The 27786-nt window shown below is 44.1% G+C and overlaps 1 protein-coding gene across 2 annotated transcripts in view; it reads right to left on the bottom strand.

Moving 5' to 3' along the window:
• Nucleotides 1-265: 265 nt before the first annotated feature.
• Nucleotides 266-27786, bottom strand: part of tfap2c (transcription factor AP-2 gamma (activating enhancer binding protein 2 gamma)) — a 60251-nt gene continuing 32730 nt past the window's right edge. For both annotated transcript variants that reach the window (XM_073061548.1, XM_073061547.1), the window contains exons 4-7: nt 20487-20712; nt 9269-9387; nt 7942-8083; nt 266-3338 (exon numbers count right to left, since the gene is read on the bottom strand). In XM_073061548.1, coding sequence (XP_072917649.1) covers nt 3047-3338; nt 7942-8083; nt 9269-9387; nt 20487-20712 — 779 coding nt within the window. In that variant the 3' untranslated portion in view covers nt 266-3046. The remainder of the gene's footprint in view (nt 3339-7941; nt 8084-9268; nt 9388-20486; nt 20713-27786) is intronic.

Raw genomic sequence — 27786 nt, 5'->3', positions numbered from 1 at the left:
GTCAAGACCTTCCTAGACCCCATTACACTGTATTCACTTCCAAGCGGAAACTTAACTACTGGGAAGCTAAGGATCACCAGAAGCTCAAGGATTTAATTTTGGAGTGGCCATTGAGTTTCCATTTACCCCACTGTCCTTCAAAATAAGCAGCAGCTGGGTCAACATGAGAGCTGGGATCAAACTCACATGTGCCCCCACAGGCCTTTAAATTGACCCAATTCTCAGTCCCAAATTACAGAAGGTCAGACAGGTGAGCAAACACTGGTTTAAATTCAGAATATTATCTTTATTCTTTCTCATTCGACATTATATTACAGAACTGAGACACCAAATCCACACTTCAGAAGCTTCATCTAGACATCCATCCGTTTAAAATTCACTGACAAAAGTTTTAAGAAAACTGACCCACTGGATTTACAGAAAGTACCTTACAACTCACACCAAGAATAATTATTGCTTTCTCCACAACCCCCCACCCCTCCCAACCGCCAGAAGAGTCAGGTGAGTTTTGAGGAAGAACACACATTCAAGCAGACATTAATACCCTGTTTTGTGTTTCTTCTTGTAACTGTGCAGGAACATGAAAGGAGTTATATCCTAGCTTACCCATTACCAGGGAAACACTTCTCCATAATAACAGGAAAATGGGAAGACTAAACCCTATTTACAGGAGGTAAACAAGCTTTTCTTAAAAAAGGTTTCAAAGTTGCACCATATTTACATTACCCATTAAATTACACATAAATAAATATGTACATTCAAAACACTGTTCCCTTTTTACCCTATTTACCCTGTAAAGGAAATTCTCCCAAAGACTGATTAAAGACTCTCTTAAAATATGATTGTGTCGATACCTAATTTTCAAGTAGGTTTGTAACTGGGCAGAGTTTGGCCTCCAGACAACAAATGTTTAGCCAACAATCCAGAGGGCATGCAAGGTCAGTAGCAGAGTTGAGGGGACTTCCACCTGTAGACTAGTCAGAATTGCCACAGGTCAGTCACCTCTTTGATCAGAGCAGAGACACGTGCATCTGACTTGCTTTTGAGCACCGCAAGCCTGGACTGTGGGCATCACCGTTGCAATGGTCATTATAAGCCTGAAAGTTCATTATTAGCCAGAATCAAAACCAAACTGGAGAGAGGCTCTTCCTGAGATGCTTTCAGATGTTTGGTCTTTGGCTCAGAGGTGTTAATCCCTTCAAAGTCAGCTCCATCAAAACAGGAATCTTAGACAAAGCTTCAATCCAGTCCCAGTTCATCGTCTCCTTTTCACACAAGCAGCAAGCAGGAGGACATTTGGCTACCATCTCCCTCCAGACTGTTAGCAGCAGCACTGAGCTGTGTAGCTGTTCTCTCTGCTCTGCGAGATCAGGTTTAATAGCCGAGATTTAAGATTTAGTGGCAGACTCAGAAATTACTACAAAAATCAGTTACTCACATTATAAAACTGCAGGAAAATATACATGATTGTATTGTATTCCTCAGCTAGATATATTAAACAGACTGTCCTGACCAGTTAACACCCCTCTCAAGTACTTCTCAATAGTTTCATCTGTATTTTCTTGCTCAAACATGCTGACTTTGTTTTAAAATAATTCCAAGCCTGCTCCACCTGTGGAACGAGAGTTAATTAAAAAGGTAGAACCTACCTTACGATGTGAGCAATGGAGCTTTTAAACTGTGTTATTAACAGAGCCACTGGCAGCGTTGCACATTGAGCTACCCTGCCAATACATGTACACTTCCCACCCTGGCCTTCGCAGAGCTTTCAAAACAGATCATTAAATTTTGTTATAAGGAATGGATTTGGTCTGTTCCAAAAGGGGTCTGACTGAGAATGGCTTTGTAACTGTTCATTTTTATACAGCACCCAAATGATGGGCGTTGGAAATGTGCTTTGAGCACAGTTAAGTTGCGAGTCCCTGATTATAGCCCAGCAAGTAAACTGTCCAAAGGGATTGTTTAATCCCAGTGGGGTGCAATGAGAAGAGTTCCAAGAAAGCACTGAAGACTAGAAAACCCTCCTTCCTGACCTGAACGGGCTGTAGATTCAGTCTGTAATTGGAACGGGCATCGAACTGCTCAAATCAAGTTCAATCTGCTTGGTCTCCAGTGCTGAGGGTACCAAAAGTCAGCTAGCAGTAACTGAGGAGCATGAAACATCATTCTGCCTTCCTCCAGGTGTTTTTGTACACAACTTACATGCTTTACAAGTGAAACATGCTGGGGAGCCCCTGTGTGTTAGCAAATACACTTGTGGCCAGCCTAAGATGCTATCGTCCAGCAAACTGTTCATGTCAGCTTTAGACCCACAGACGGCCAGGACATCTTCTAACCACGCTGCAAGATCCAGTGACTACATGCCCTCTTTCAGCAATGTGACGCCATTTAGGTGCGTCTTCCCATCTTCCTCGAGGGCTCTATCTCATTGTCCCTGATGTTGGCGATCTCTCTGCTTATTACTATCTAGGAAAAGTCAAAGTTACTGGGAGACAGCTTTGCCAGGTACAGTGCAAGTAAAAGGGCCCTAAAAATTAAACTTATGGCTTCATCATAGGGCAGTAGCTTCTTCTCCTCTTCCCCTGCAGATTCACCCTGCTCCAGCTCACCAACACATACAACAAAGCTGGAATCACAGCAGGGGAAGAAGCTTGAAGTCATTGCTTGGGGGTACAATGCGACTGACACTGCTTTGGGAGTGGTGCTCAAGTAGAATATACCTTGGGGCTGAGGCCTTCAATAAACTTCTGGCAATGGAAGCAAGACTGTTTCATTGACAGTTACCCCAGCAACAGTGACTTCCTGCCCATGAGTCTCATGATGTTGGAGGTGCCAAATGGATTTGATACTTGGAGCCTGAATAAAATGGTTGATCATGGAGGCATAGTGCATATCTGCAGCCCTGCAAATCACAATTAGCAGGAGTTTAGTCCAGCCCTTTGGCTATTGGGTGCCATTGCTGTTGCTGGTTTGAGGAAGTTCAGGTTGTCCCAGAGACAAAGAAGGGGAGAGGAGGGTTAAAGTCCGCGGATTCAGAGCCAGCAGCTCATTTCCTGTGCTTTTCATCTTTGTCCACAGTTTTATTTGGGTTGATGTCCTGGGAGTTCTGGCCACTGTTGGCCATATACACTTTGTCCAGGGCCTTCACCGCTTCGTTCAGGTAATTCTGCAGCGAGGACATGGCAGCGCAGATGGCTGGGCTCCCGAAGCCATGCGTGATGAGGCTGAAGTGGGTCAGGCAGCTCTGGATTTCAGGATCCAGGATTGGACTAGGCCGGGCATTTCCCAGGGGTGACCGATCCTGGGTCAACATGTCCATGAACTCTTTAAAGATTTGCCTGCAAACAGAAAAAAAGGGACAATTGTTCACTCATTCAATGTACAATCCCTGGAGAACAAGACTGAGGGTCCAAATACACATTTGCTGTATTGGAGGGAAATGGGGAATTGCTGCCTTGTGCTTCAGAGAGACATGGCTCATCTCGGACATACTAGATACATCAGTAAGACCCAAGGGATTCTCAAAACACCAGAAGGACTGGACCACCAATTTGAAGAAGGCAAAAGGTGGGGATTAGAGTTTCATGATAAAATCTCGGACATAATGGTTTTCAGAACATTAGAATTTTTTTTTGATAAGAACAGGCCATTCAGCCTAACAAAGTATGCCAAATTCCTATTCACATAGTGTTGAAATAATTATTGACTTTAGATTTTAAAGTCTCTAAGGTACTACTCTCAACTACAGAGCTAGGTAGTTTTTGTCCATGTGTCCATAATTTGCCAAGTAAAGAAAGGTGTCCTGTTGTTAGTCTGAAATCTCCCTTTACCTAGTCTCCACCGATGGCCCCGTGTCCTCACCGATGGATAAATTTTGAAGTAGCAGCTGGCGCCCACCTTACTTACACATAGAACATAGACATTTACAGTATTTTACAGGCCTTTTGGCCCACTGTTGTGCCTGCCATTTAACCTACTCTAGAGACTGCCTAGAATTTCAAGGCCTTCTAGTTTTCTAAGCTCCATATACCTATCTAAGAGGCTCTTAAAAGCCCCTATTGTATCCGCTTCCACCACCACTGCTGCCAGTGCATTCCACACGCCCACCACTGTGTGAAAAACTTACCCCGACATCCCCTCAGTACCCATTTCCAAGCACCTTAAAACTATGCTCCTTGTGTTAGCCATTTCAGCCCTAGGAAAAAGCCTCTGGCTATCTACATGATCAATGCCCCTCATCATCTTGTACAACTCTATCAGGTCACCTCACATCCTCCATCGCTCCAAGGAGAAAAGGCCAAGTTCACTCAACCTATTCTCATAAGGCATACCATCCAATCTAGGGAACATCCTTGTAAATCTCCTCTGCATGCTCCGTATAGTATTCACATCCTTCCTGTATTGAGGTGACCAAAACTGAACTAAGTACTCCAAGTGGGGTCTGACCAAGGTCTTGCATAGCTGTAACATTACCTCACGGCTCTTGAACTGAATCCCACAGTTGATGAATGCCAACATACCATTCACCTTCTCAACAACACTGTCAACTTGCACAGCAGCTTTGGGTATCCTATCGACACTGACCCCAAGATCTCTCAGATTCTCCGCACTGCCAAGAGTCTTGCCATTATTATATCCTGCCTTCAAATTGGTCCTACCAAAATGAACCACTTCACACTTATCTAGGTTGAACTCCATCTGTCACTTCTCAGCCCAGTTCTCCATCCTGTCAGTGTCCCGCTGTAACTTCTGACAACTCTCCAGACTATCCACAACACTCCCAACCTTTGTGTCATCAGACTTACTAACCCATCTTTCTGCTTCTTCATCCAGGTCATATATATTTATTTTAAAAAATCATGAAGAGGAGGGGTCCCAGAACAACCACCTTTTGCCTTCTGTGAGCGAGCCAATTCTGGATCCACAAAGGTCTCCCTGGATCATATGCCTCCTGACTTTCTGAAAGAGCCTTTCTCTGGGAACCTTATCAAATGCCTTACTGAAATCCATATACACTACATCCACTGCTCCACCTTCAATGTGTTTTGTTACATCCTCAAAGAATTCAATCAGCCCAACTGAAATAGCCCAACTTTCTATTAGCCTTCCAAATCACTTCTGTGCTTTGTCTAGATGTGATGGTGATGAGTCTACCGGGACGCCCAAACCTCATACAGTGTACTTTCCAAGTCAAGACCCCCCACCCCCCCGTATATTTATATTAATATTTCCATTTTCTATGTAATAGTTTACTTTTACTCACAATAAATCCGCTATTTACCGATATCTGATTTTGTTTAGATCTAACTGTATTGATTGTGCTGCCGGAATGTTATCAACCCATCCCCCTAATTTTGTGTCATCGGCAAATTTCACTAGTTTACTTATTTCGCTTGTATTGCTAATGTAAATTAAAAACAGCAGTGGCCCCAAAACTGATCCCTGTGGAACCTCTTAACATCTTCTAGGTGTGAAAACGATCCTCTCGTTGCTTTTGAGCCAATTCTGCACCCATTCATACCTTTCCCTGAACCTCTACCTCCTGCAATTTGATTAACTTCTTGTGGGGTACCTTGTCAAAAGCCTTGCGAAAATCCAAGTAAATGATATAAACTGCTCTATTATCATAAATTTTTGTTACTTCTTCATAGAAATCCACCATATTAGGAAAACACAACTTCCCCTTTCTGAACCCACACTGGTTTTCTGCTAACATGCTTGTTCTCATCAGCTGCTTTTCCATCTCATTCGCACTCTTGTTCCTCCAGTCTGGAACATCTTATGTTTAAGTGCTGACCATTCTACTTACCAAAAGAGCTCAGTGATCCTGACCTCAGTTCACATACAGCTGTCGATGTATTGAGTGCTTCAATTAGGAACAAGAAACATCCTTCCCAGCACCTTTCAAATCATCGTCAGGGACTTCAATTAGGCTTTTTGAAGAAATCTCTGCCCAAATATCACCTACAGCACAAGGGGCCCCAACACACAGTACTTGACCACTGTTACATTAGGAATCCCACCTCTAGACTGCATTTTAGGAAATCTGACCTGGCTGCCCTCCTACCAGCAAACAGGCAGAGGCTAAAGAGCAAGACTCCAGACGCAAGGAAAACAAAGAGGCAGCTGTGGGATTGCTTCAAGACAGTGGACTGGGCCGCATTCAAGGTCTCAGAGAATGTAAATGAAATCATCATGATTGTCATGGACTTTACAAACAGAGTCACAGACAAGTGTGTGTTCTCACAAAATAATTCAGGGTCTTCCCCACCTAGAAGCCATGATATACTATCAGAACCACAATCTGCCGAGAGCCAGGTCATATGCATTTGGGTCTCTCAACCAAGTAAGATACAAGAGGCCTAGGAATGACCTCAAAAAAACAACCTGTGGAGTGGCAATTCTGGACCAAATTTCAATCAATGAAGGATGCTCAACAGCTGTGACAGAGTTTGAATGCCATCATCTCCTACAAAGTGAAACTAAGCCACATAGGTGGCAAGGGTTCACTCCCAGAGGAGCTCAATGTCTTAACCATCAAAACATGAAGGACCCTTCACCAACTCCTACAGCCCCCAATGATCCTGCAATTTCCATCTTTGAGGAGTGCATTCTTCAGGAAGGTGAGCCCATGGAAGGCAGTCCAGCTGGCTGTACCAAAGACCTGTGCTGATAACTGGCTAGAATGTTCACTGGTATCTTTAACCTCTTGCTTTTGCAGTCCGAGGTACCCACCTGCTTCAAGCAGCATTCAATTATATTGGTGCCTAAGAAGAACCTACCTCAATGACCATCATCCAGTAGCACTTACATCCACTGAGATGAAGCGCTTTGAGAGGTTGGTCATGAAATATATCAGCTCCTGCCTGATGAGTGACTCAGATCCTTTTCAGTTTGCCTACATAACAGGACAACAGTAGATGCCATTTAATTGGGTCTGCACTCAATCCTGGAATATCTAGACAACAAAGATACATAAATCAGGATGCCCTTTAATCGACTACAGCTCAGCATTCCATACTAGCACCCCTTCAGAACTATTAAGCTTCAAAGAACTTGGTCTCTACACCTCCTTGTGCAACTGGATCCATGATTTCCTCACTTGCAGACAGTTTAGATTAGCAATAATATCTCCACCACAAGTCTGTGTTCTTGGATCCCTGCTCCACTCATTTTACACTTCTGACTGTGGCGAAGTATAGCTCCAATGCCATATTTAAGTTTGCTGAGGACACCACTATCGTTGGCCGAATCAAAGGCAGTGACGAATCCACATATAGGAGGGAGATTGAAAATCTCACTCAATATCAGCAAGACCAAGGTGCTGATTATTAACTTCGGACATCCATGACCCAGTCCTCATCAGGGGATCAGAGGGGGAGAGGGTCAGCAATCTTTAATTCCTTGCTGTTATCATTTCAGAGGATCACCACACAAGTGCCGGTGTGAGACACAAGGCCGAAGCATTTGTAAACATGTTCAGCAGCAAGTGCTGAGTGGAAGATCTGTCTCGACTTCCTCTCGAGATCCCCAACAAAGAAGTCAGTCTTCAACCAATTTAATTCAGTCCCCATGATATCAAGAAATACCTGAGAGCACTAGATACTGCAAAGACTGTAGAAATAGACTGATGCTGCATTCCAGAACTACCTATACCACAGCTAGGCTGATCCAGGACATTTGCAACACCAGCACCCACCCATCGATGTGAGCATCTCCTGCTCAGGATGAATCCAATCGAATTACAGCCTCCTCAGCCCATTCGCAATCCAGAGCAAAACGATGGCAAGCATCATTTATATTCCCTTTGAGCACCATTCCCTCACCACTTCCACTCAGCCAGCACAGGTGCTAGGAGAGGTTAATCGTTCAGACAAACACAGCTGTCATTTCAAACCTCATGTCCCATTTCTGTCCACCATCTCAAGAGGCAAAACTTACTTGGCCGCAAGGAGCATGCTTTTCCGGCTGGCGATTTCATTCCGGTCTATATGCTGTCGGGTCAGGTACTCTGCCGCTGCTTTCGCGGGGAACTCAGTCTCACACACGTAACCAAAGTCACGAGCTAGGTGTACAGCTTCCCCTAGGGGCAAAGTATTACATCAAATTGGTAACAGGCAGATCCTAGACTTGAGTGTAGGACTATAGGATATAGGGTATAGTAACACAGATCTTTAATTCCTCGAAAGTGATGTCACAGGTAGACAGGTTTATAAAGAGAGCTTTCAAAAATCAATATTGAATACAGGAGTTGGGAATGTTATGGTAAAGTTATGCAAGATGTTGCTGAGGCTAAATTTAGATTATTATGTGCAATTCTGGTCACCTGCCTACAGGAAAAATATCAATAAGATTGAAGAGTACAAAGAAAATTGATAAGGATGCTGCCAGCACTTGAGGACCTGAGTTACAGGGAAAGGTTGAATAGGTTAGCACTTTATTCCCTGGAGCAGAGGAGAATGAGGGAAGATTTTGATAAAGGTTTACAAGATTCTTAACAGTGTAGAGGAACAGAAGGATTTTGTGGTCCACAACCATCAAAGCACCCATGCAGTTTAGCAGCTTGGTTAAGGCGGCATACGGTGTGTTGGCCTTCATTAATCGGGGGGGGGGGATTGAGTTCAAGAGCCATGAGGTAATGTTCAGCTCTACAAAACTTTGGTTCGAACATACTTGGAGTATTGTGCTCAGTTCTGGTCACCATATTACAGGAAAGCTATGGAAGCTTCAGAGGATGTTGCCTAGATTAGAGATTATTACTTAAGGATAGGTTGAGTGAGTTAGCTCTTTTCTCTTTGAAGCAAAGAAGAATGAGAGGTGCCTTGATAGAGGTGGTGTATAACAGGCATTGTTAGAATTGACACCCTTTTTGCCCAGAGCAGAAGTGGCTAATAAGAGAGGGCATTACTTTAAGATGTTTGGAGGAAAATATGGGTGGGGTGGGGGAGGTCAGAGTATTTTTATTTTACAGAGACGGATGCATGGAACACGCTGCCAGGAGTGATGGTACAGACAGATACATTAGAGACTCTTAGACAGGCACACAAAAAATGCAGGGCTATGTGGGAGGAAAGAGTTAGATTGTTATTAGAGTAGGTTAAAGGATCAGCACAACCTTGTGAGCCGAAGGGCCTGTACTCTGCTGTACTGTTCCGTGTTCTATATGAATACGAGCTTGGTCCGGGTCAGTGTCTAGTCGGCAACGTTCCCAAGGAAGATCCTGAGAAATGGGTTCGACTCTCAAGTAAATATAATGAGACCGACGTACCTTCCACAAGAGAAGTCAGTAGGGTCACATTGGCTGCTTTCCGTCTCCCAGCAGGAAGGTTTAAACCAATCTTGTCAAGCCTTTCCCGTAATGACCTTCCTCCATTTTTTGACTTCGCTCTGCAGGTAAAGCAATTTTGTAGGTTTATTTCTGAATGCCACAAAGTGTGTGCCGTTTCACAAGAGGTGACCTTGGACCCTTCTGCCCTGTGGGGCTCAGGAAGTGCCATTATGCTGACAGTCCACCTCACCTCATCATAAGCTGGGCTCAGTAAACCCACTCTAGAGGGAATGACCATACCTAGCAGCTGACAGCTTCGTCACAAAACAACACATTCTACTCATGAAACCAGACCCAACTATAGCTCCTGTCTTCTATCTCTACACACACTTGCCTTGCACAGTAATAGGAGGATCTTCAAAATGGTTAATCACTAACTTGGGCTTTTCTCTTCATAGTAAAGGAGGCAGAGAGGCAACTTTAAAGGGGTTTTTCCCAGGACAACAATGGCTAGTACCAGAGTGCAACTTTTTAAAGGTGAATGGAGGAAAGTTTAGGGGAGATGCCAGAGTTTTTTTGTTAGCAAGAGTGATGGGTGCCTGCAATGCACTGCCAGGGATGGTGATAGAGGCAAAATATTAGGGGCTTTTAAGTGACTCTTATCTTAAGCTCAGGGATGAAAGAAATACGGAGAGCCATGTGAGAGGGAAGTGTTATACTGATCTCCGAGTCAGTTAATAGGTTCACATAACATCATAAGCCAAAGGGCCCAAATTGTTTCATGTTCAATCTATATCCACAAGTGATAGCAGATTAGCAACAAAGTCTGTGAGCTGTCAATGCACAAGTGATGAGGAAGGACACAGTAAAATGTGAGAAATAGAGCCAGGAGGCCACTCAGCCCCTCATGCCTGCCCTTGCAGCAAGATCACAGATGATCTTTACCGCAGCGCCACCTTCTGCACTAGCCCCACATGCATTGATTGTATCTCTTCATATCTACCCAGGACCACAAACACCAACCAAAACAGTCAAAACAATGGCCACCCCAGCACAATGTTCATTATTTTTCTGATGAAAGCTCAAGAGCACCACATTTTCCCAGAACAATGGATAACTGATCAACAAAAAGTTCACGTGGTAAAGGATTTTGTGATACAGACCTGGGGAGATTCTGTCTGTAACTGACTGGTTAGAAACATAGAAAACATACAGCACAATACAGGCCCTTCTGCCCACAAAGCTGTGCTGAACATGTCCCTACCTTAGAGTTACCTAGGCTTTAGCCATAGCCCTCTAGGAACACCTCAGGGTGTTTATGCACCCCAGACTGCTCAGGGGAATTTTACAGCACAGAATCAGACCATTTGACCCTACACATCACTGCTCCACACAACCTTCCTCCCACAATAATTCACAAGCCCCGGTCAGAATCCATTCCCTTCCTCAGGCCAGTTACTTATAAAGGAGGACATGCCAGGGTTGTTTCAGAGAACATTTTGGTGCTCTCAAATTATCAAGCTAGAAAATGAAGTTTAAATCCAAACAACAGATCGTGCCATATATAAACTTTAAAAAAAAAGAGAGAGAGAAAAAAGACCAGCAGTTGCCCAAGCTGCAAGTCTCCCCTCTCCACACCACCAATGTTGTCCAAGGGAAGGGCACTAGGACCCATACAGCTTGGCACCGGTGACGTGGCAGAGCAATGTGTGGTTAAGTACCTTGCTCAAGGACACACACGTGGCCTCAACCAAGGCTTGAACTAGCAACCCTCAGATAACTAGACGAACGACTTAACCACTTGGCCACATGCCACACCATTCTTCAGTACAGTTATGTATAGGGGAATGAATTGATTGTTATTCTGGTTCCGATGCAGCACAAACGCCTTAGAGGCAGTGACGGGAATTGAACTCAGGTCACCTACACTGCAAAGTGTCATGCTAGCCACTACTTTACCGGGCTGCCCTAAATGGTTGCTGCAACCCACGTTTTTTTTCGTTTATCCAATCTAAACCTTTCTATTGCACTTCATGTGCCAATGCCAACAGATGGTTGAAATACTTTACAATCTTCCTTCTTTTATTTGCAAGCTTCACGTTATTTACAGGTTTCAAAATTGTGCCAACTGCACCAACCCAACTCCTCACCTTCAAAAGAAGCAGTCTCTTTGAACTGTTATTAAAGCACAATGACTATCTGTCACTCAGTTTGCTCGGCCTTCATGCTAATGTTGTTCTTCATCTATGACAGGCAACAAGTTGATACTTTTGCTCCATAAAATAATCTGCTTAACGTCACCTCTGTTGTCATTAACGAGTCAGGATTTCAGACTACTTTATGGAGCACTACATGCTTTGAGGTGGCTTTCTGTGTAGTATCAAATTGCTCAGACATTTCCTGCCCATCGCATTTGCTTTCATCAGACGTGCTGGAATGATTTCCTTCTCAGAGCAACCCCTGCTTTAAGCATCAACACGGAGGTCACTTTCATCCAATCCATTGGAGGCATATGCCAACCAATCAGGTTCTGGGTGCTGCTGTTTCCATTAGTTATGCAAATTAGAATCTCTCCAAACTGGTCTTAATCCAGTCTTGACAACTCAGCCCAGTAAATTATGTCTTCCCTTTCAGCTTCTCTCCATCTAATCTAACCCCAGCTACCCAAATCAAGGCTTCCAACAACCTGCCTCCCCACCAATCACATCTCATCCTCAGCCCACATATAGATTGTAACCCCACTCTCCTCCCAATCCATAACATTAACCTTTCCTAATCCTCAGCCCAAACTTTACTAGCTTTCCTCCTGAAGCCCTGCACTAGCACAGCACATGGAAGTCCCCTGGATTTATGCAAAGTCAATGCACTGCGACTGATGTCTCCAGCACCACTGGGTTTCCAGGTGCTGATCCCTCTACCCAAAAAGTTTTTGCCTCACTACCCAGCAGATGACCGACGCACAAAGGGCACCAAGAAAATGCTGCGATTTATTCTCAATCCCATGCCCTATTTAGTCAAATGGTTCATGAATCCATGTACACTCCCTCACTGTTTTAATCTCCTTTCTGCACCAGAGTCATAGAATCATAGAGCATTACAGCACAAACACAGGCCACTTGGACCATCTAGTCCATGTCAAACTATTGTTGCACCTGGACCACATCCCTCCACACCCCTCCCATCCATGTACCTATCCAAACTTCTTAAATCGAGCCTGCATCGACTACTTCCACTGGCAGCTCATTCCACACTCACCACCGTGAGTGAAGTTAACCCTCCTGTTCCAGTTAAATATTTCCCCTCACCATTAACCCATGACCTCTAATTAGTCTCGCCCAACCTCAGTTGGAAAAGTCTGCTTGCATTTACTAATTTATTTATATTTATCTCTATTTTATACATTTCTTATTGCAACAGAGCAATTTGTTAATGTGTTGCTCTGTACTGCTGCAGCATAACAAATTTCATAGCATTTGTCAGAGATAATTAATCTGATTCTGATTAGTCTTCCCCAGGTTATTTGCATTTCACTTCCTGATTAATTGTTTCTACCACAGATGTTTAAAGGACGGGACTCTGTTTCCCAGATTTTTCCTCCCTTCTTACAGAACACTGATGTCAGTTGGAGCAATCCAGTTCCTGACTAAGGGTCTCGGCCCAAAACGTCGACAGTGCTTCTCCTCATAGATGCTGCCTGGCCTGCTGTGTTCCACCAGCATTTTGTGTGTGTTCCTTGAAACTATTGCTGCGTCAAAGAGGAAGATTGTAGAATGCACACTGCTCCTCTCGCACCCAGGTGATCATGGGGGTATTGCCAACTTTCCTGGTACTACCGCCATCTACTTTCAGCTGGTGGAGGTTGTGTGTTTGGGAGTAGCTGTTTAAATCTGCAGTTCAGATAGGTATCCCAGTTACTCTCGACTTCCACAACTGTGGCAAAGTTCCCTTTCTGAGCAAAACCATGCAGAGTGTGTATTTACACTTCGGTCCCACCTTCAGCCTCCATCCAGGGGTCCACTTGCACAAAAACAGGTACGCACACAACAGCAACCGAGCTGACTGTGCACTGTATGCAGTTGCTCCACACGGACCCACTCTCCTGCATCGCAGTTTTATGTAGCTGAGGATTATTGCAACTTCCAGTAATCCTGAGCAACATTCCAACCTCCCCCCTCCACCCCAAAATATGAAGAGCTGCTAATTCAATTCACACTTTCTGGCCGCTGTGTCAGCTTTTTGAAATACCAGACAAGCCTCATAAGTAAAGTGGTCTATTGAAATAAACCACTCTGACTGGTAGTGACTAAGAGCATAGGAATTCAAAAAAAAACACAGGACAAGGCCTATCAGGCTTGCATATCAGCCCAACCTACTGCCTTCTCATATACTTTAACCACCCCTGCCAACATTGATCTGCTATTCAAACACATCTGTAATTGTGTTGTTGATCAAACTTCCTCAGGAATGTATCTTGCAACACAAAAGATAATCTCCAAATCCAACTATTTTATGCTTAGATTCTGACCCTTGGGATTGGAGCCAGTGACAACAGAGAATGATTTGCTTCGATTGGTTTTGTTGATGGAACTAACTCTGCCTTTTCAGCACTTATTTATATTCCCTAAAGAGCCTAGGCACTGTATTGGAGACTGCGTTAAATCCCCATCGAGAGCAAGACATTAGCGAATGAAAGAAAACATAGCACAGCCACCTGCTGGAATTCTGAAATTTGCTCACAGCCCATTTAAAGATCACACTTTAAGAATGAAGTTCAAAGTAAATTTACTATCGAAGTACATACACGTCACCATATACAACCCTGAAATTCAATTTCCTGCAGGCATACTCAGTAAATCCATAATGGAATCATAACCATAACAGAATCAATGAGAACATACCAACCTGGGTGTTCAACCAGTGTGCAAAAGACACAAGCTGCACATACAAAGAGAAAGAAATAACAATAAATAATGAGAACACGAGATGAAGAGTCCTTGAAAGTGAGTTCATAGGTTATGCGAACAGTTCAGAGATGGGATGAGTGATGTTCTTCCCTCTGGTAGTTCAAAGCCTTTGGTTGAGAAGTAATAATTTCCTGAACCTAGTGGTGTGAATCCTGAGGCTCCTGTACCACCTTCTTGATGGCAGCTAGGAGAAGAGAGCATGGCCTGGGCAGTGGGGGTCCCTGATGAGGGATGCTACTTTCCTGTGACATTTTACATGGACACACTCAATGATTGGAAGGACTTTGCCCGTGTTGGTCTGGGCAGTATCCACTACTTTTTGTAGGATTTTCCATTCAAGGACATTGGTGTTTCCAAACCAGGCAGTGATGCATCCAGTCAATATACTCAGACTACACAGTTTTAGATGTCATGACTAATCTTCGCAAAACTCCTAAGTAAAGACACTGCCGAGCTTTCTTTGCAAATGCACTTGTGTGCTGGGCTGACAAAAGGTCCTCTAAAATAATAACACTGAGGAATTTACCCGTGTTGCTGACCCTCTCCATCTCTGATCCTCCAAGAGGAAAAAAAAACAGAAGTCCATCAGCCAGTTCTCATTGAAGTCAATAGTCAGCTCCTTGGTCTTGCTGACATTGCTGTTGGGGCACCACTCAGCCAGAGTTTCAATCTCCCTCCACCTTGATTTGTCACCTTTGATTCAACCTATGACAGTGGTTTTGTCGGCAAACTTGAACATGGCACTGGAGCTGAGCTTAGCCACACAGTCATAATTGTAAAGTGAGTAGAGCAGGGGACTAAGCACACAGCCTTGTGATGAACCTGTTCTGATGGAGACTGTGCAGGAGATGTTGCCAATCCAAACACTGGGGTCTGCAAGTGAAGAAACTGAGGATCCAGTTAGGCAAGGAGGTATTGAGGCCAAGGTCCTGATGCTTATTGATAAGTTTTGAGGGGATGATGGTATTGAATGCTGTGCTGTAGTTGATAAAGAGCATTCTGATGTCTGCATCTTTGCTGTCCAGAAACACACAAATAGTACTGTAATTTTATCTGTTGCACAGTACTGTCACAAAAAACAGATTTCATGTCATGTGAGGGATGATGAAGCTGATTCTAATACGGGTCTCTATCATCAACTGACTGTGAAAAGAGGTCAGGGAGAGGGAAATCATGGGTGGGGGAGGGGAGGGAGCAGGAAGCACCAGAGAGGCCCTCTATAACTATCAATAAATCAATTGTTTGGATTCAGATCACCTTGCCTCATCTCAAGACTGGGTGTGTCTGCACCCACACACCCCCAACCCCTGACACTCCTCTGCTGGCTGTCCCACAGTCCTCCCAAGACACTCCACCCTCACTGTTCCCAACATCCTTTGCTCCTGCCAAATTTACAAACTCTATCTCCACAAATACAGTATTGTGCTGTGCAAGTCTTAGACGCCCTAGAGAGATAGTGGTGCTAGAAAGTTTGTGAACCCTGTAGAACTATTTCTGCATATGACCTAGAATGTGATCAGATCTTTATGCAAGTCCTAAAACTAGAAGAGAGACCAATTAAATAAATAAAACAAAAAACATTATACTTATCTATTGAGAAAATGATCCAATATTACATGTTTTGTTGGAAAGAGTATGTGAACCTTTGCTTTCAGTAACTGGTGCCACCCCCTTGAGCAGCAATAACTTCAGCCAAACATTGCCGGTAACTGTTGATCAGTCCTGCACATCAGCTTGTGTGGAGGAATTTCAGCCTATTTCTTCTTACAAAACTGCTTAAACCCTGGGATGTTGGTGGGTTTCCTTGCATGAACTGCTTGCTTCAGGTCTTTCCACATTTCTATAGGATTAAGGTCAGGACTTTGACTCAGCCATTCCAAAACACAAATTTTCTTTTTTGAATCATTCTGTTGCTGATTTATGGATCTTTCGGATCATTGTCTGGTTGCATTACCCAAAGTCTATTAAGCTTCCGTTGATGAACTGCTACCCTGAGATTCTCCTGTAAAATGTCTTTTAATACAATTTTGAATTCATTTTTCCCTCAACGACTGCAAACTGTCCAGGCCCTGAGGCAGCAAAGCAGCCCTAAACCATGATGCTTATTCCACTATGCTTCACAGTTGGTCTGAGGTTTTGGTGTGCAGTGCCCTTTTTCCTCCAAACATAGCAATGTGCATTTCCTCCAAAAAGTTCAATTTTTGTCTCATCTGGCCAGAGAACACTTTTTCCAGAAGTGTTGTAGTACATTCAGGTGGTCTTTTGCAAAACTGAGAAGTACGGCAATTTTTTTTTGGAGAGTGGTGGTTTCCTCCATGGTGTCCTTCCATGAACACCAGTCTTGCTCAGTATTTTTCTTGTAGTGGACACATCAGCAGAAACTTTAGCAAATTCTAAAGATTTCTGCAGGTCTTTTACAGTTATACTTGCATTCTTTTTCACCTCCTTCAGCATGGCAAGTTGCACTTTTGGTGTGATCTTTGCAGGATACCCACTGCTAGGGAGAGTAGCAACAGTACTGAAATTTCCTCCATTTGTAGCCTTCTCCAGCTTCATGTATCTCTGCAATTCTTCTAATGTCCTCTGAAAGCTGTTTTGATCAAGGCACGGTGCACATAAACAGATATGTCTGAGGACAGCAGGCTCTGTCAATAACCTGACTTGGTGTGCTTTTTTAAAAAAAATATAGGGCAAGGCATATCTACAACCCACCCCACTGATCTCTTCTCATTAATCAGAATAGCAATACAGTGCAAGACTTAAAAAATTACTAAGTTACAATAATAAATAAATATAAAAAATTAGCGGTCATGGCCTGTTCTGAAATCTGACGGCAGAGGGGAAGAGGCTGCTCTTAAGACATTTGAATGTCTTCAGACTCCTGATCTTCTCCGTGATGGTAGCAACAAGAAGGGACATGTCCAAGATGGTGAGGGTCCTTAACAATGGATGCCATCATCTTGGGGCATCACCTGTTGAAGATGTCCTCAATAGTAGGGAGGACAGTGCCCATGATGGAGCTGGCTGAGTTTACAATCTTCTGCAGCTTTTTCTGATCCCTTGCATTGTCCCCTCCACACCAAACAGTAATGTAACCGGTCAGAATGATCTTCATTGTACAAGTGTAGAAATTTGCTAGGATGTTCGGTTGAATACAGAATTGCCTCAAACTCCAAATATGCCTTCTTCATAAATGCATCAGCAGTTTGAGTCTAGGTTAGATCTATGGAGATGCTAACACCCAGGTCCTTCTTTCCACTGCAGACCCTTTGAGGACTGGTGTGCATTTCCTTGACTTCCCCTTCCTGAAGTTCACGATCAGTTACTTGGTCTTGCTCGGGTTGAGTGCAAAACCACTCAACCAACCATTCTCACTCCTGTACGCGTCCTCATCACCATCTGAGATTCTGCTAACAGCAGTCGTACCACCAGCAAATTTACAGATGTTGCTTCAAGTGTGCGTAGCCACACGGTCGTGGCTGTAGAGAGAGTAAAGCAGTGGGCCAAGCACACATCCTTGAGGTGTGCTTGTGTTCATTAACAGTGAAGAGGAAGGGTAATTTATGATCCAGACTGACCGTCTCCCAGCAAGAAGTTGGTCAGATAACTGGTCACTGTAGATTGTGCCTCATGTGTAGTTCAGTGGTTGCCTGGAGGGAGTCAATAGGATTGTGGGAAATGACACGATTAGTGTTGACACGTGCTCAATGATCGATGGACTCAATGGGCCAGAAATAATGACAGTACACCCTCGCAAGTGTGGTGAACCAGGTCCAACCCTGTCAGGCTGCTTGCCCAACACCCAGTCCCAAAGCAGTTTAAACTGCAGCCAAGCAAACATTGGAACAATTGAAACTATTGTTTTGGACTCCGCCAATTTCCTGATTCCATCCCTCTCACTGGCAAGCAGCTGAAGCTCGCCGGACTATCAGCAAACCTGGTTTTGTGAAGAACTCGGGCGTGTTTCTAACCACATATTACTATTCCCACTCTCAAAAACTAGCCAAATATATCCACCACCACCCCCCCACCCGATCTGCTGATGAAACCTTTATCCAAGCACCTGGGTGTGATTGTCAAAAACTCTTCCATCTTCTACAAATATCTGGACTCACTCCAAATCTCAGGCTAACCCACAGTGACATTTGCTCAGGGGCCTCATCTTAAACCCTCAATTTCTATCATACACACTACCATCACCCACTGCCACAATTATCCTTTGCCCACCACCCTCTCTGGCACTAAGCACCTACTTAGTTCCTTTTTGCTGTAAATCTGACCCCCTTTCCCATTCACGATGGTCTGGTAGTAGTTCTAAGAATGTCTGAATTAGAGGCTGAAGCTGCTTCTCTATTTCATATGTTCATCACATTACATCACCTCCTGCACCCCAATCTTTAATTTCCACACAATAATTTTGAGGCTCCAACTTATCAATGCATCTGGAAACCTCAGCACATCAAGCCATTCTCATTTATTCACAGTACATGTTATGTCTTCAAAGAATTAATGAACTGGTCAAATGTGACACCCCTTCCACTGAACCACCTTAACTTGGCCGAGAATTACCTTTAGTTTTCCCAGTGCACTACTACAACCTTTAATAACATTCCACACCACCCCAAGATGAATATTGAGCTAACTGCTGTTTCCCCACTTCATCAACCTTACTTGAATAACAGTTAATTTTGCTCTAATTTTGCAAATGGAATCTTGCCCAAATCTAGAGAACAGTGGAAAATTAAACTAATGCGTCACTGACCCCCAACAGCCAATTTCCTTTCCCACTGCACAATACAAGACCAAGTATAGATCGTTGTCTGGCTGGCTCTGGAAAATGCTGACCTAAAAAAACAAGCGAAAACCCTTCACAAGCTCCGCAGTCCATTGCAGTTTTTCAATCTACACACAGATTAGCCCTGATTATCACCACACTTTTAACCGGGTCTATTACTTCTGCTGTTATGCTCCATCCTGCGGTGGGGTTACAGGTGGGGGGTCAGACCATCTCACAATGCCTTCCCTTCATCAGTTACACCTCTGCCAAACTGCTTGTACAACCCGATTTCCTGGTCCAAAACCATCCCTCCTTTTTCAAGACAATGTTTAATTAACATCTTAATAACCCCTCCACCTTCTGCTCTTGCCCGCAAGTGCCCTTCAGCATTCAGATCCCTTTCCGTGCTCGAGCAAGGATCAGTACATTCACCCGTTAATGGTTACGGCTCCTGGAGCCATGTTAAATTGAGACCCGTCACCCCAACGCAAAGAACAACATTTTACAAAGCTCCAGTTTAAGAGACATGATAACAGAGCAGTTAGTACAAAACCATTAAAGCACCAGCACTGGGGGTGTGGCCGCTGCCTGTGGAGGTTGTATGTTCCCCCCTCCCCCAATGGCGGGGCTTTCCTCTGGGTGTCGCAGCTCCCCCCAGGTTCCAGAGACATGTGGGTTAGTAGGCTAGTTGGGTGGCACGTGCTCATTAAGCCTATTGTATCTCTAAAATAAAAAACATTCATTCTCTCAGCAGATGCCACAAAATCCCTGCTGCTTGGAATATTACAAGGCAAAATATTGAAACGGGGTGCACAAGCTCAGCTCCTACAGTCAAGTCTTTGGAATCCAGACTGACGCGGCCCTGCAACACCGACAGGCAGTGGTCCCAGGTTACCGATGGAGTAAAGCCCATCAAATATCACAGGCTGTCTAGCGCATTAGTCAAAGGGGGCTAAAGAAAGGTGGTGCACAGAAGCACTCAACGGGTTGTTTAAAGATTATTTAAGGATTTATTTAAAGATACAGCATGATAACAGGCCACTCAGGCCCATGCTGCCCACTAACACCCATGGCAACCAATTAACCTGCTAACCCATAGGCCTTTTAGAGTGTGGGAGAAAACTGGAGCACCTGGAGGAGACAGACCCACACATACAAACCCTACAGACAGCAGCAGAGTTGAACGCCGATCGCTGGTGTCGCGATAGCATTACGCTAACCACTGCAGTACCATGCTGGCCGTTGCGATTTGGGCTGAGGCCCTTCATCAGGACTGGAAAGGAAAGATCAGAAACTTTTCTTCACATAGCACCCACTGCAAGCTCACTGAATCAGTGTCACACATTCACTTGATATGTCACAGCACCGTTCGTGCATGCACATACCCATTTGTATTGTTGCATCCTTCAGTTTTAAAGTATTTCACCCCCCAACAGGGCAGAGGAATGAATTGACGCCCAAATTCTTGCCCACTCACCTTCGCAGAACACCCCCGAGAAGGGAGGCATTGAGACACTCGGGCGGGGCAAGACGTCTCTGGACCTCGGCCACTGTCACCTTGTACTTCGACGTGGAGCTGAGGAGGGAGAGCCGGCCAGGGACTGAGCAAAACACCTCGTTGAGGTTTGTGACACCACCGAGCAGACCGTCCTTCTGATAGGAGAGTGTCGAAAGTGCCATGCCTCTGGATATCGTCACCGGTCCTTGGGAAGGGAGACGAATGGAAGCCAGGTTAGTCAAAGGACATTCAAAATTGAGATGGGCAGACAATGAAAAACTGTACACTTTTAAACAAGGACTTCTACATTGCCAGCATGCGGTCAAAGACAAAGCCAGGAGTACATAGAACTACAGAACAGTACAGGCCCTTCAGCCCATATTGTTTTGTCGACTTTTTAACCTAACACTTCTCTCCTACATAGCCCTCCATTTTCCCATCTATGGATCTAAGACTTTCCCGCATGTCCCTAATTTATCTACTTCTAGCATCACTACTGGCAGGGCATTCTACACCACAAAAAAAAACTTAACTCTAATATTCCCTCTATACTTTCCTCCAATGGTCTTAAAATTGTGCCACTTCCTATCAAATCAATTCCACCCTTGGAAAACATCTCCACACTACTCACTCAATCTATGCCTCTTACCTTGTGAAACTCTATCAAGATACCTCTTACCACTATCTTTCTCCAGAGAAAAACCCTAGCTCACTCAACCTATCCTTACAAGACAAGCTCTCTAAACCAGGCAGCTTTCCTGGTAAATCTCCTCTGCACCCTCTCTAAAGTTACATCATTCCTATAACAAAACAACTAGAACAGAACACAATATTCCAGGTGTGGCCTAACCAGGGCTTTATAGAGCTGCACTATTACCTTCGAGGCCAACATGCGATACATCTCAACAACCCTATCAGCTTGTGTAGGAACTTTGAGGGATCTATGGATGCAAACTCTAAGATCCCTGTTTCTTCACACTAAGTATCCTGCTTTGAGCCCTGTACTCTGCCTTCAAATTTCACCTTCCACAGTAAATCACTTCACAATTTTCTCTATTGAACTCCATCTGCCATTTCTCAGCTCAGCTCCCTGTCAATGGTCCAAGAGAACCCTAAAAAATTAAATGCAGCACAACTTTGAGTGTTGGAGCAGAGGCAGAAGTTTAAATGGCATATATGCCAACAGCATGAGTGGGTGGGTACCTGTGCATGTGTGTTATGGCACATCCAGGGGCAAGAACCTCCTGACCCCAGTGGAAGTGGACTGCCTGTGGCTATTTTGGGTGGTGGCTGAACAAGCAGGAACAGCTCCATCAGCTGGATCAGGTAATGTGTTAGGACAGGGGCACTTCCAGGGCAGGGGTGAGAAAGAACAAGGCAACCCTACTCTCCCAGCTTTGGGCTGAGTGCCTCCATTTTCACAGCCCAATCCAAGCTACAGAGTGGGAAAAGAAACACTGCGGATCTCAACACGAGTCTGGACAATGCCAGAAGGTACAAAATTATGAAGAATGTTTATGTACCTTAAGCTGCTTTCCCCCTTCCCACTCTCTCCCTCCTCAAAGGAGTCTGTCCACCACTAAATTACCACCAATAGCAAAAGTACCTTAAGCTGCTTTCCCCCTTCCCACTCTCTCCCTCCTCAAAGGAGTCTGTCCACCACTAAATTACCACCAATAGCAAACAGTCAATATTTTCACCAGTGTATGATCAACCCAGTTGAGTTCCCAACTCATGTCTCCTCCATCCTGACCTTGGACATTGAGTAGTTGAAGGTTCACCCTTCCAGCTGTCTGGGATTGCCCAGATCCCAAGCTGGTAGGTTAAAGGGGCTACATATATGATACTAGACTTACCCCTGATACAAGTGGTTGAGAAGCTAATGAGCATGCAAAAACCAGGAAACAGGAGGAATACAAATGAGATTGTGAGAGATGCTACAGATTCTATGGGCTAAATGGCTTCCTTTTTGCTTCTTGAATCTTAAGTATGCTTCCTTCTTCCTCTTGACTGGATGTTCCACCTTTCTGGTCAACCACACCTTTCCCTGCCTCAAAGGGATCAGAATTCACCTTCCCAATTAAATCCTATATGGTCTGTTTCTGTCTTTATCCACTGCTATAACTAAAGGTCAGGGAGTCGTGTTTCAACACCTCCAAAATTCTCACCTACTGAGAGATCAGTCACCTGACCATGTTCATTGCCAAGTACTACATAAAGTATGGCCTCCCCTCCAGTACGTCAGGATTCCACTCTGGGCAGACTTAAATCCTGTCCCATCTAAACCTTTACACTAAAGGAGGTGCCAATCGGTTTAGGGAAGTTGAAGTCACCCATGACAACAACCCTGTTATTTTTGCAGCTTTCTGAAAACTGCCACCTGCTCTGCTCCTCAGTGTCCTAGTTAAAAGAAATGTCAATAAACTGTCTCCTCCACAAGATTAAAGGAGCTTTGAGGTCAAGTGTCCAACATTCATCCTGCACCTTTCTGGGTCTAAGAGGAGCATTACGCAGAGTACAAGGAGTTCCTTGCTCTTCTCCATACAGAATTAGAGTTGAATCCCAGGCTGGCCCATGACAGTTTAATATTGCATTACTGGGACAGCATAGTAACTCCCGAGTGAGACACCACAGAGTAGTATTTATGTACTACACCTTACTTAGGAGTAACAGAATCAGGTTTAGTATCACCAGCATGTCATGAAATTTAATAAATAAACAAAAAAACTATTAGATCAAGTGTACATAATGCTCTACTCACATTATTGGCAGAGTAATTCAAATCCCTGAGTGCCACAGTAAAGGGTTGGAGCACTAAGAGCCTGGACAAAGGACTGGCAACACAAGGGTGCTGTGGGTGGTGATATGTCCATGTACACATTGCCATCAACGTTGCTGCTGGGAGGGTCTGTGGGCTTGGGAATGACTGTTTAGAAACTGCAGATCAAATTTTAGGAAGAATACAGACCTCGGCCACAGCATGCTGTGAATGAACATTTCCAATCGTGCTGGGAAGTCGGGCTTCATGTCCTGGATGGTGTGAGCTTCTTGAGTGCTGGAGCTGCACCCATCCAGGCAAGTGGACTGCATTCGGCTGCATTTCTACCTCATACATGGTGGGAAGGCAGGTGGGTGCAGGAAAACAGTTACTTGTCACAGGATACCCAACTTCAGGCCCTTTCTGTAGCCACCATATTATCAACACAGTAACATAGTGGTTAGCAGAAACACCATTCCAGCACCAATGACCAGGTTCAACTCCACCACTGCCTGTAAGGAGTTTGTATGTTCTCCCTGTGACTGCTTGGATTTCCTCAGGGTGCAGTTTCCTCCCACATTCCAAAGACTCACAGATTGGTAGATTAACTTGTCACATGGTTGTAACTAAGCAAGATGGACTCGAACCAGAAACCATATTGTATTTATAAATAGCTAACGGTGACTGATCCAGTGGAATTCATGATCAATGGGAACCTCTGGTGGGAGAGTGGATGACACTGAATGTCAAAGGTACGAGGTGGGACTTGTTGGAGGTGGTCACTGTTGTAACATGAATCTGAATATCACTCGATCTTACTACATGCAGACGTAGGTTGCCTTGTTTGCCAAGGAGCTGACAAAGGACATGAATATTTTGCACTCATTGGCAAACATCCACAGTTTGAACTTGATGTTGGAGAAATGGTAGGTTGATGAGATAGCTGAAAGTCGTTGGGACATGGGACATGACTGTGGCCCAGGATAAACGATCTGCCAAAAGCACAGTCTTCTGCTTTGTACAATGTACAACTGGAACAGTTTCCTCTTGATACCCTTTGACCCCAGTTTTACCAGATACAGCACTTGATGCCACCATGGTCAAGGACAGACACTCTGCCCTCACCTATGGAATTCAGTTCTTTGCACCACATTCGGATAAAGTACATGACGAGGCGTCAATGGTCCTGGTGACAGCCCACCTGGGTGATGTCCAACTCTCGTCACTTTGCACGTGATTGGCAGTAGATTGACCAGTAGATGGAATTCCTGCATTCCATCTGACTTTTTGTTAATGAAACAAAGGTAAATTTTCCACGATGTTGGGTAACTGCCAGTATTGTAACTATACTGGAACACAAGTTGGATCATAGAGATCGTATACGATTCCATCTTCTTTACTACAAAAATAATAAAGTCTGGAAGAAACTGCAGGAAGGACATACAAAGCTGTTTCTCTGAAAATGAGGATACAGCTCTCAGGAAGGATTGGATTGGTGATATTCTATTTCACAGGTAATAGAGCCAACAAACTTTGAAGAGGACTTTAAAAGTAATTAAGTTTGATAGGGTTACTGGAAAGAAACAATATCTAGAACAAAGCAAAGAGTGCAGTCACAATTCAAAGAATTTTTAAAAATACTATAATGAGGTGCAAATGAAAAGCTCACTTAACATCTACAATAAAGCCTTTTTTTAAAAAAATGGACCATATTGAAATAACTGGGATGCTAACTTCCAGTTAATCTATCATTCCTTTAAGTACTATTCACAGCTCAGCACAAATCTATTGCTATTATTTATAGTCTTTGTATTAATCAATCAAGAGCAAATCAACATGTCAGAAAAGAGCTCGTAGCATTTATTTAGCCTCTTTCAAAACTTCAAGACAGTTGCCTGCAGCAAATTAGCACTTGTGTTTGAATTGTGGAGGAGGGGGTGAGAGATAACTGTGGGAATGGGACTGATGAGAATACTCAGAGCTAGCAAGGATTAAATGGGTGGAACAGCCCTCTCCGTCATAGGAAAATGAGAATATGGCAATAAATTGTTCTACAGGAAATGTAAAAATTGACATACAGCATGGTAAAGACTTATCACTCAAAACTCCAAGACCAGTATAGATTTGATAAATCAAATTCCCTCCAATGTTTTACAAAAATATTGGGAAAAATCATAAGCATTGAAAACGAGTATGTACTCTCAGATGAAAATACAGAGCAAAGAGCTAAAATGCTCCTTTCCTGTGTTAAAGTGTTAAAAGTCACAACCTCTGTGTAAGCATGTATTTCTCTATTGAGGCATGGAATTCACGAGCACATTGTGAACAATATTTTCCAAACCCATGAAACTTACTGCATGACAAGTTTTAATAAGGGTTGCAAGTTCCCAGGGTCTCAAACTGCCAAATGAACTGGTGTGTAACAAATCTCACAGCCAAAATAACAATATATGAAGATAACAATATATGAAGATGGTTGGAGTTAGCTAGGATATATATATGTGTTAAATAACTACACCACTTAGAAAACAAGATGCTCTCAATGTACTAACCACAAGTACTGTACTGGGAAAGTTCTGCCTAGTCACACAATCCAGAGAGTCATCCTTAACCCATTTTGAAAGTGTGCAATGCTCCTCTGGGGCAGAGAAATCCAACAAATTCCTTCCTCCCCACCACTACCGGTTAAGCATCAATATGGTGGCTCAGTGAATACAGGCCAAAGTTGAAGTTGCAGCTGGTGGTATCACTTCTTGGCAGACAAGGGAGGGAAGAAAAGTAGGGAATGTGCCTAAATGATCAGGGAACAGATAAGGGAAACATGCACGTCCAGCATTTCTATTTAAAGCAGATAGACACAGCCCTGAGCCATAGAGAAATACTTGTCCCACCAAGACTGCAAATTAAGTTCAAAGTAAACATTAAAATACATGTGTCACCATATACAACCCTAAGATTATTTTCTTGCAGGCATACTCAGTAAACCCAAGAAACAATAGAATCAAAGATCACAACCAACAGGATGGATAACCCACTATGCAAAAGACAACTGACTGCAAATTCAAAAGAAAAAAATAAAAAAAAAACAATAACTATCGAGAACATGAGATGAAGTCTTTTCCATGGGAATAGTTCAGTGATGGGGCAAGTGAAGTTCAGTGAATTTATCCCCTCTGGTTCAAGGGCTTGATGGTTGAGGGGTTATAGCTGTTCTTGAACCTTGTAGTATGGACGCAAGGCTCCTGCACCTTCTTCCTGATGGCAGCAGTGAGAAGAGAGCACGACCTGGGTACTGGGGGTCCCAGATGGCAGCACTCCTTGTAGATATGCTCAATGGTGGGGGGTGGGGTGGGAGACTGGGCCATATCCACTTTTTGTAGGATTTTTTGTTCAAGAGCATTAATATTTCCATACCAGGCCACAATGCAACCAGTCAATATACTCTCCACCACACATTTATAGAAGCTTGTCAAAGCTTTAGATGTCATCTGAATCTTTGCAAACTTCTAAGGAAGTAGATGTGCTGTCACGCTTTCTTCATAATTGCACTTATCTGCTGGGCCCAGGACAGATCCTCTGAAATGATAACACTGAGGAATTTAAATTTGCTGGCCCCCTTGTCCTCTAATGCCCAATGAGGACAGGCTCATAGACCTCTGAATTCCTCCTCAAGTCAATAATCTGCTCCTTGGTCTTGCTGACATTCAGAGAGGTTGTTGTAGCACCACTCAGCCAGATTTTCAATCTCCCTCCCATATGCTGATTTGTCACCACCTTTGACTCTACTAACAACAGTGGTGTTAGCAGAAAACTTGACAATGGCAACGGAACTGTGCTTAGCCTCACGGTGGTGGTGGCCTCCATCGGTCTCGAGAGACCATGGATCTGTTCCTGGAGTTTCCAGGGTGCAGGCCTGGGCAGGGTTGTATGGGAGACCGGCAGTTGCCCAAGCTGCAAGCCTTCCCCTCTCCACGCCACCGATGTTGTCCAAGGGAAGGGCACTAGGACCCATGCAGCTTGGCACCGGTGACGTCACAGAGCAATGTGTTGTTAAGTGTTTTGCTCAAGGACACGAACACGCTGCCTCAGCTGAGGCTCGAACCAGTGACCTTCAGGTTACTAGTCTGATGCCTTGCCCACTAGGCCACGCGCCAACACGATCTTAAGTATAAAGCGAATAGCGTCAGGGCCTGAGCACACAGCCTCGTGGTGCACCCGTGCTGATGGAGATTGTTGTTGCCAATCTGAACTGACTGGGGTCTGCAAGTGAGGAAATAGAGGATCCAATTGCACAAGGACACATGGAGGCCAAGATCTTGAAGCTTATTAATTAGTTTTGAGGAAACAATGGTATTCAATGCCAAGCTGCACTCAATAAAGAGCATCCTGATGTATGCATCTATGCTGCCCAGATGTTCTAGGGTGACTGAACGGCCAATGAAATGGCACCTGTTGTGCCAATAGGCCGACTGGAGTGGATCCAATTCAGTTCTCAGACAAGAGTTGATGTTTCAACAGCAA

Source organism: Hemitrygon akajei, chromosome 11 (assembly GCF_048418815.1).
Source record: "Hemitrygon akajei chromosome 11, sHemAka1.3, whole genome shotgun sequence".
NCBI classification, from domain to species: Eukaryota; Metazoa; Chordata; class Chondrichthyes; order Myliobatiformes; family Dasyatidae; genus Hemitrygon; species Hemitrygon akajei.
Note: the sequence above shows the minus strand (reverse complement) of the source record. Positions and strands in the feature narration are given on the sequence as shown.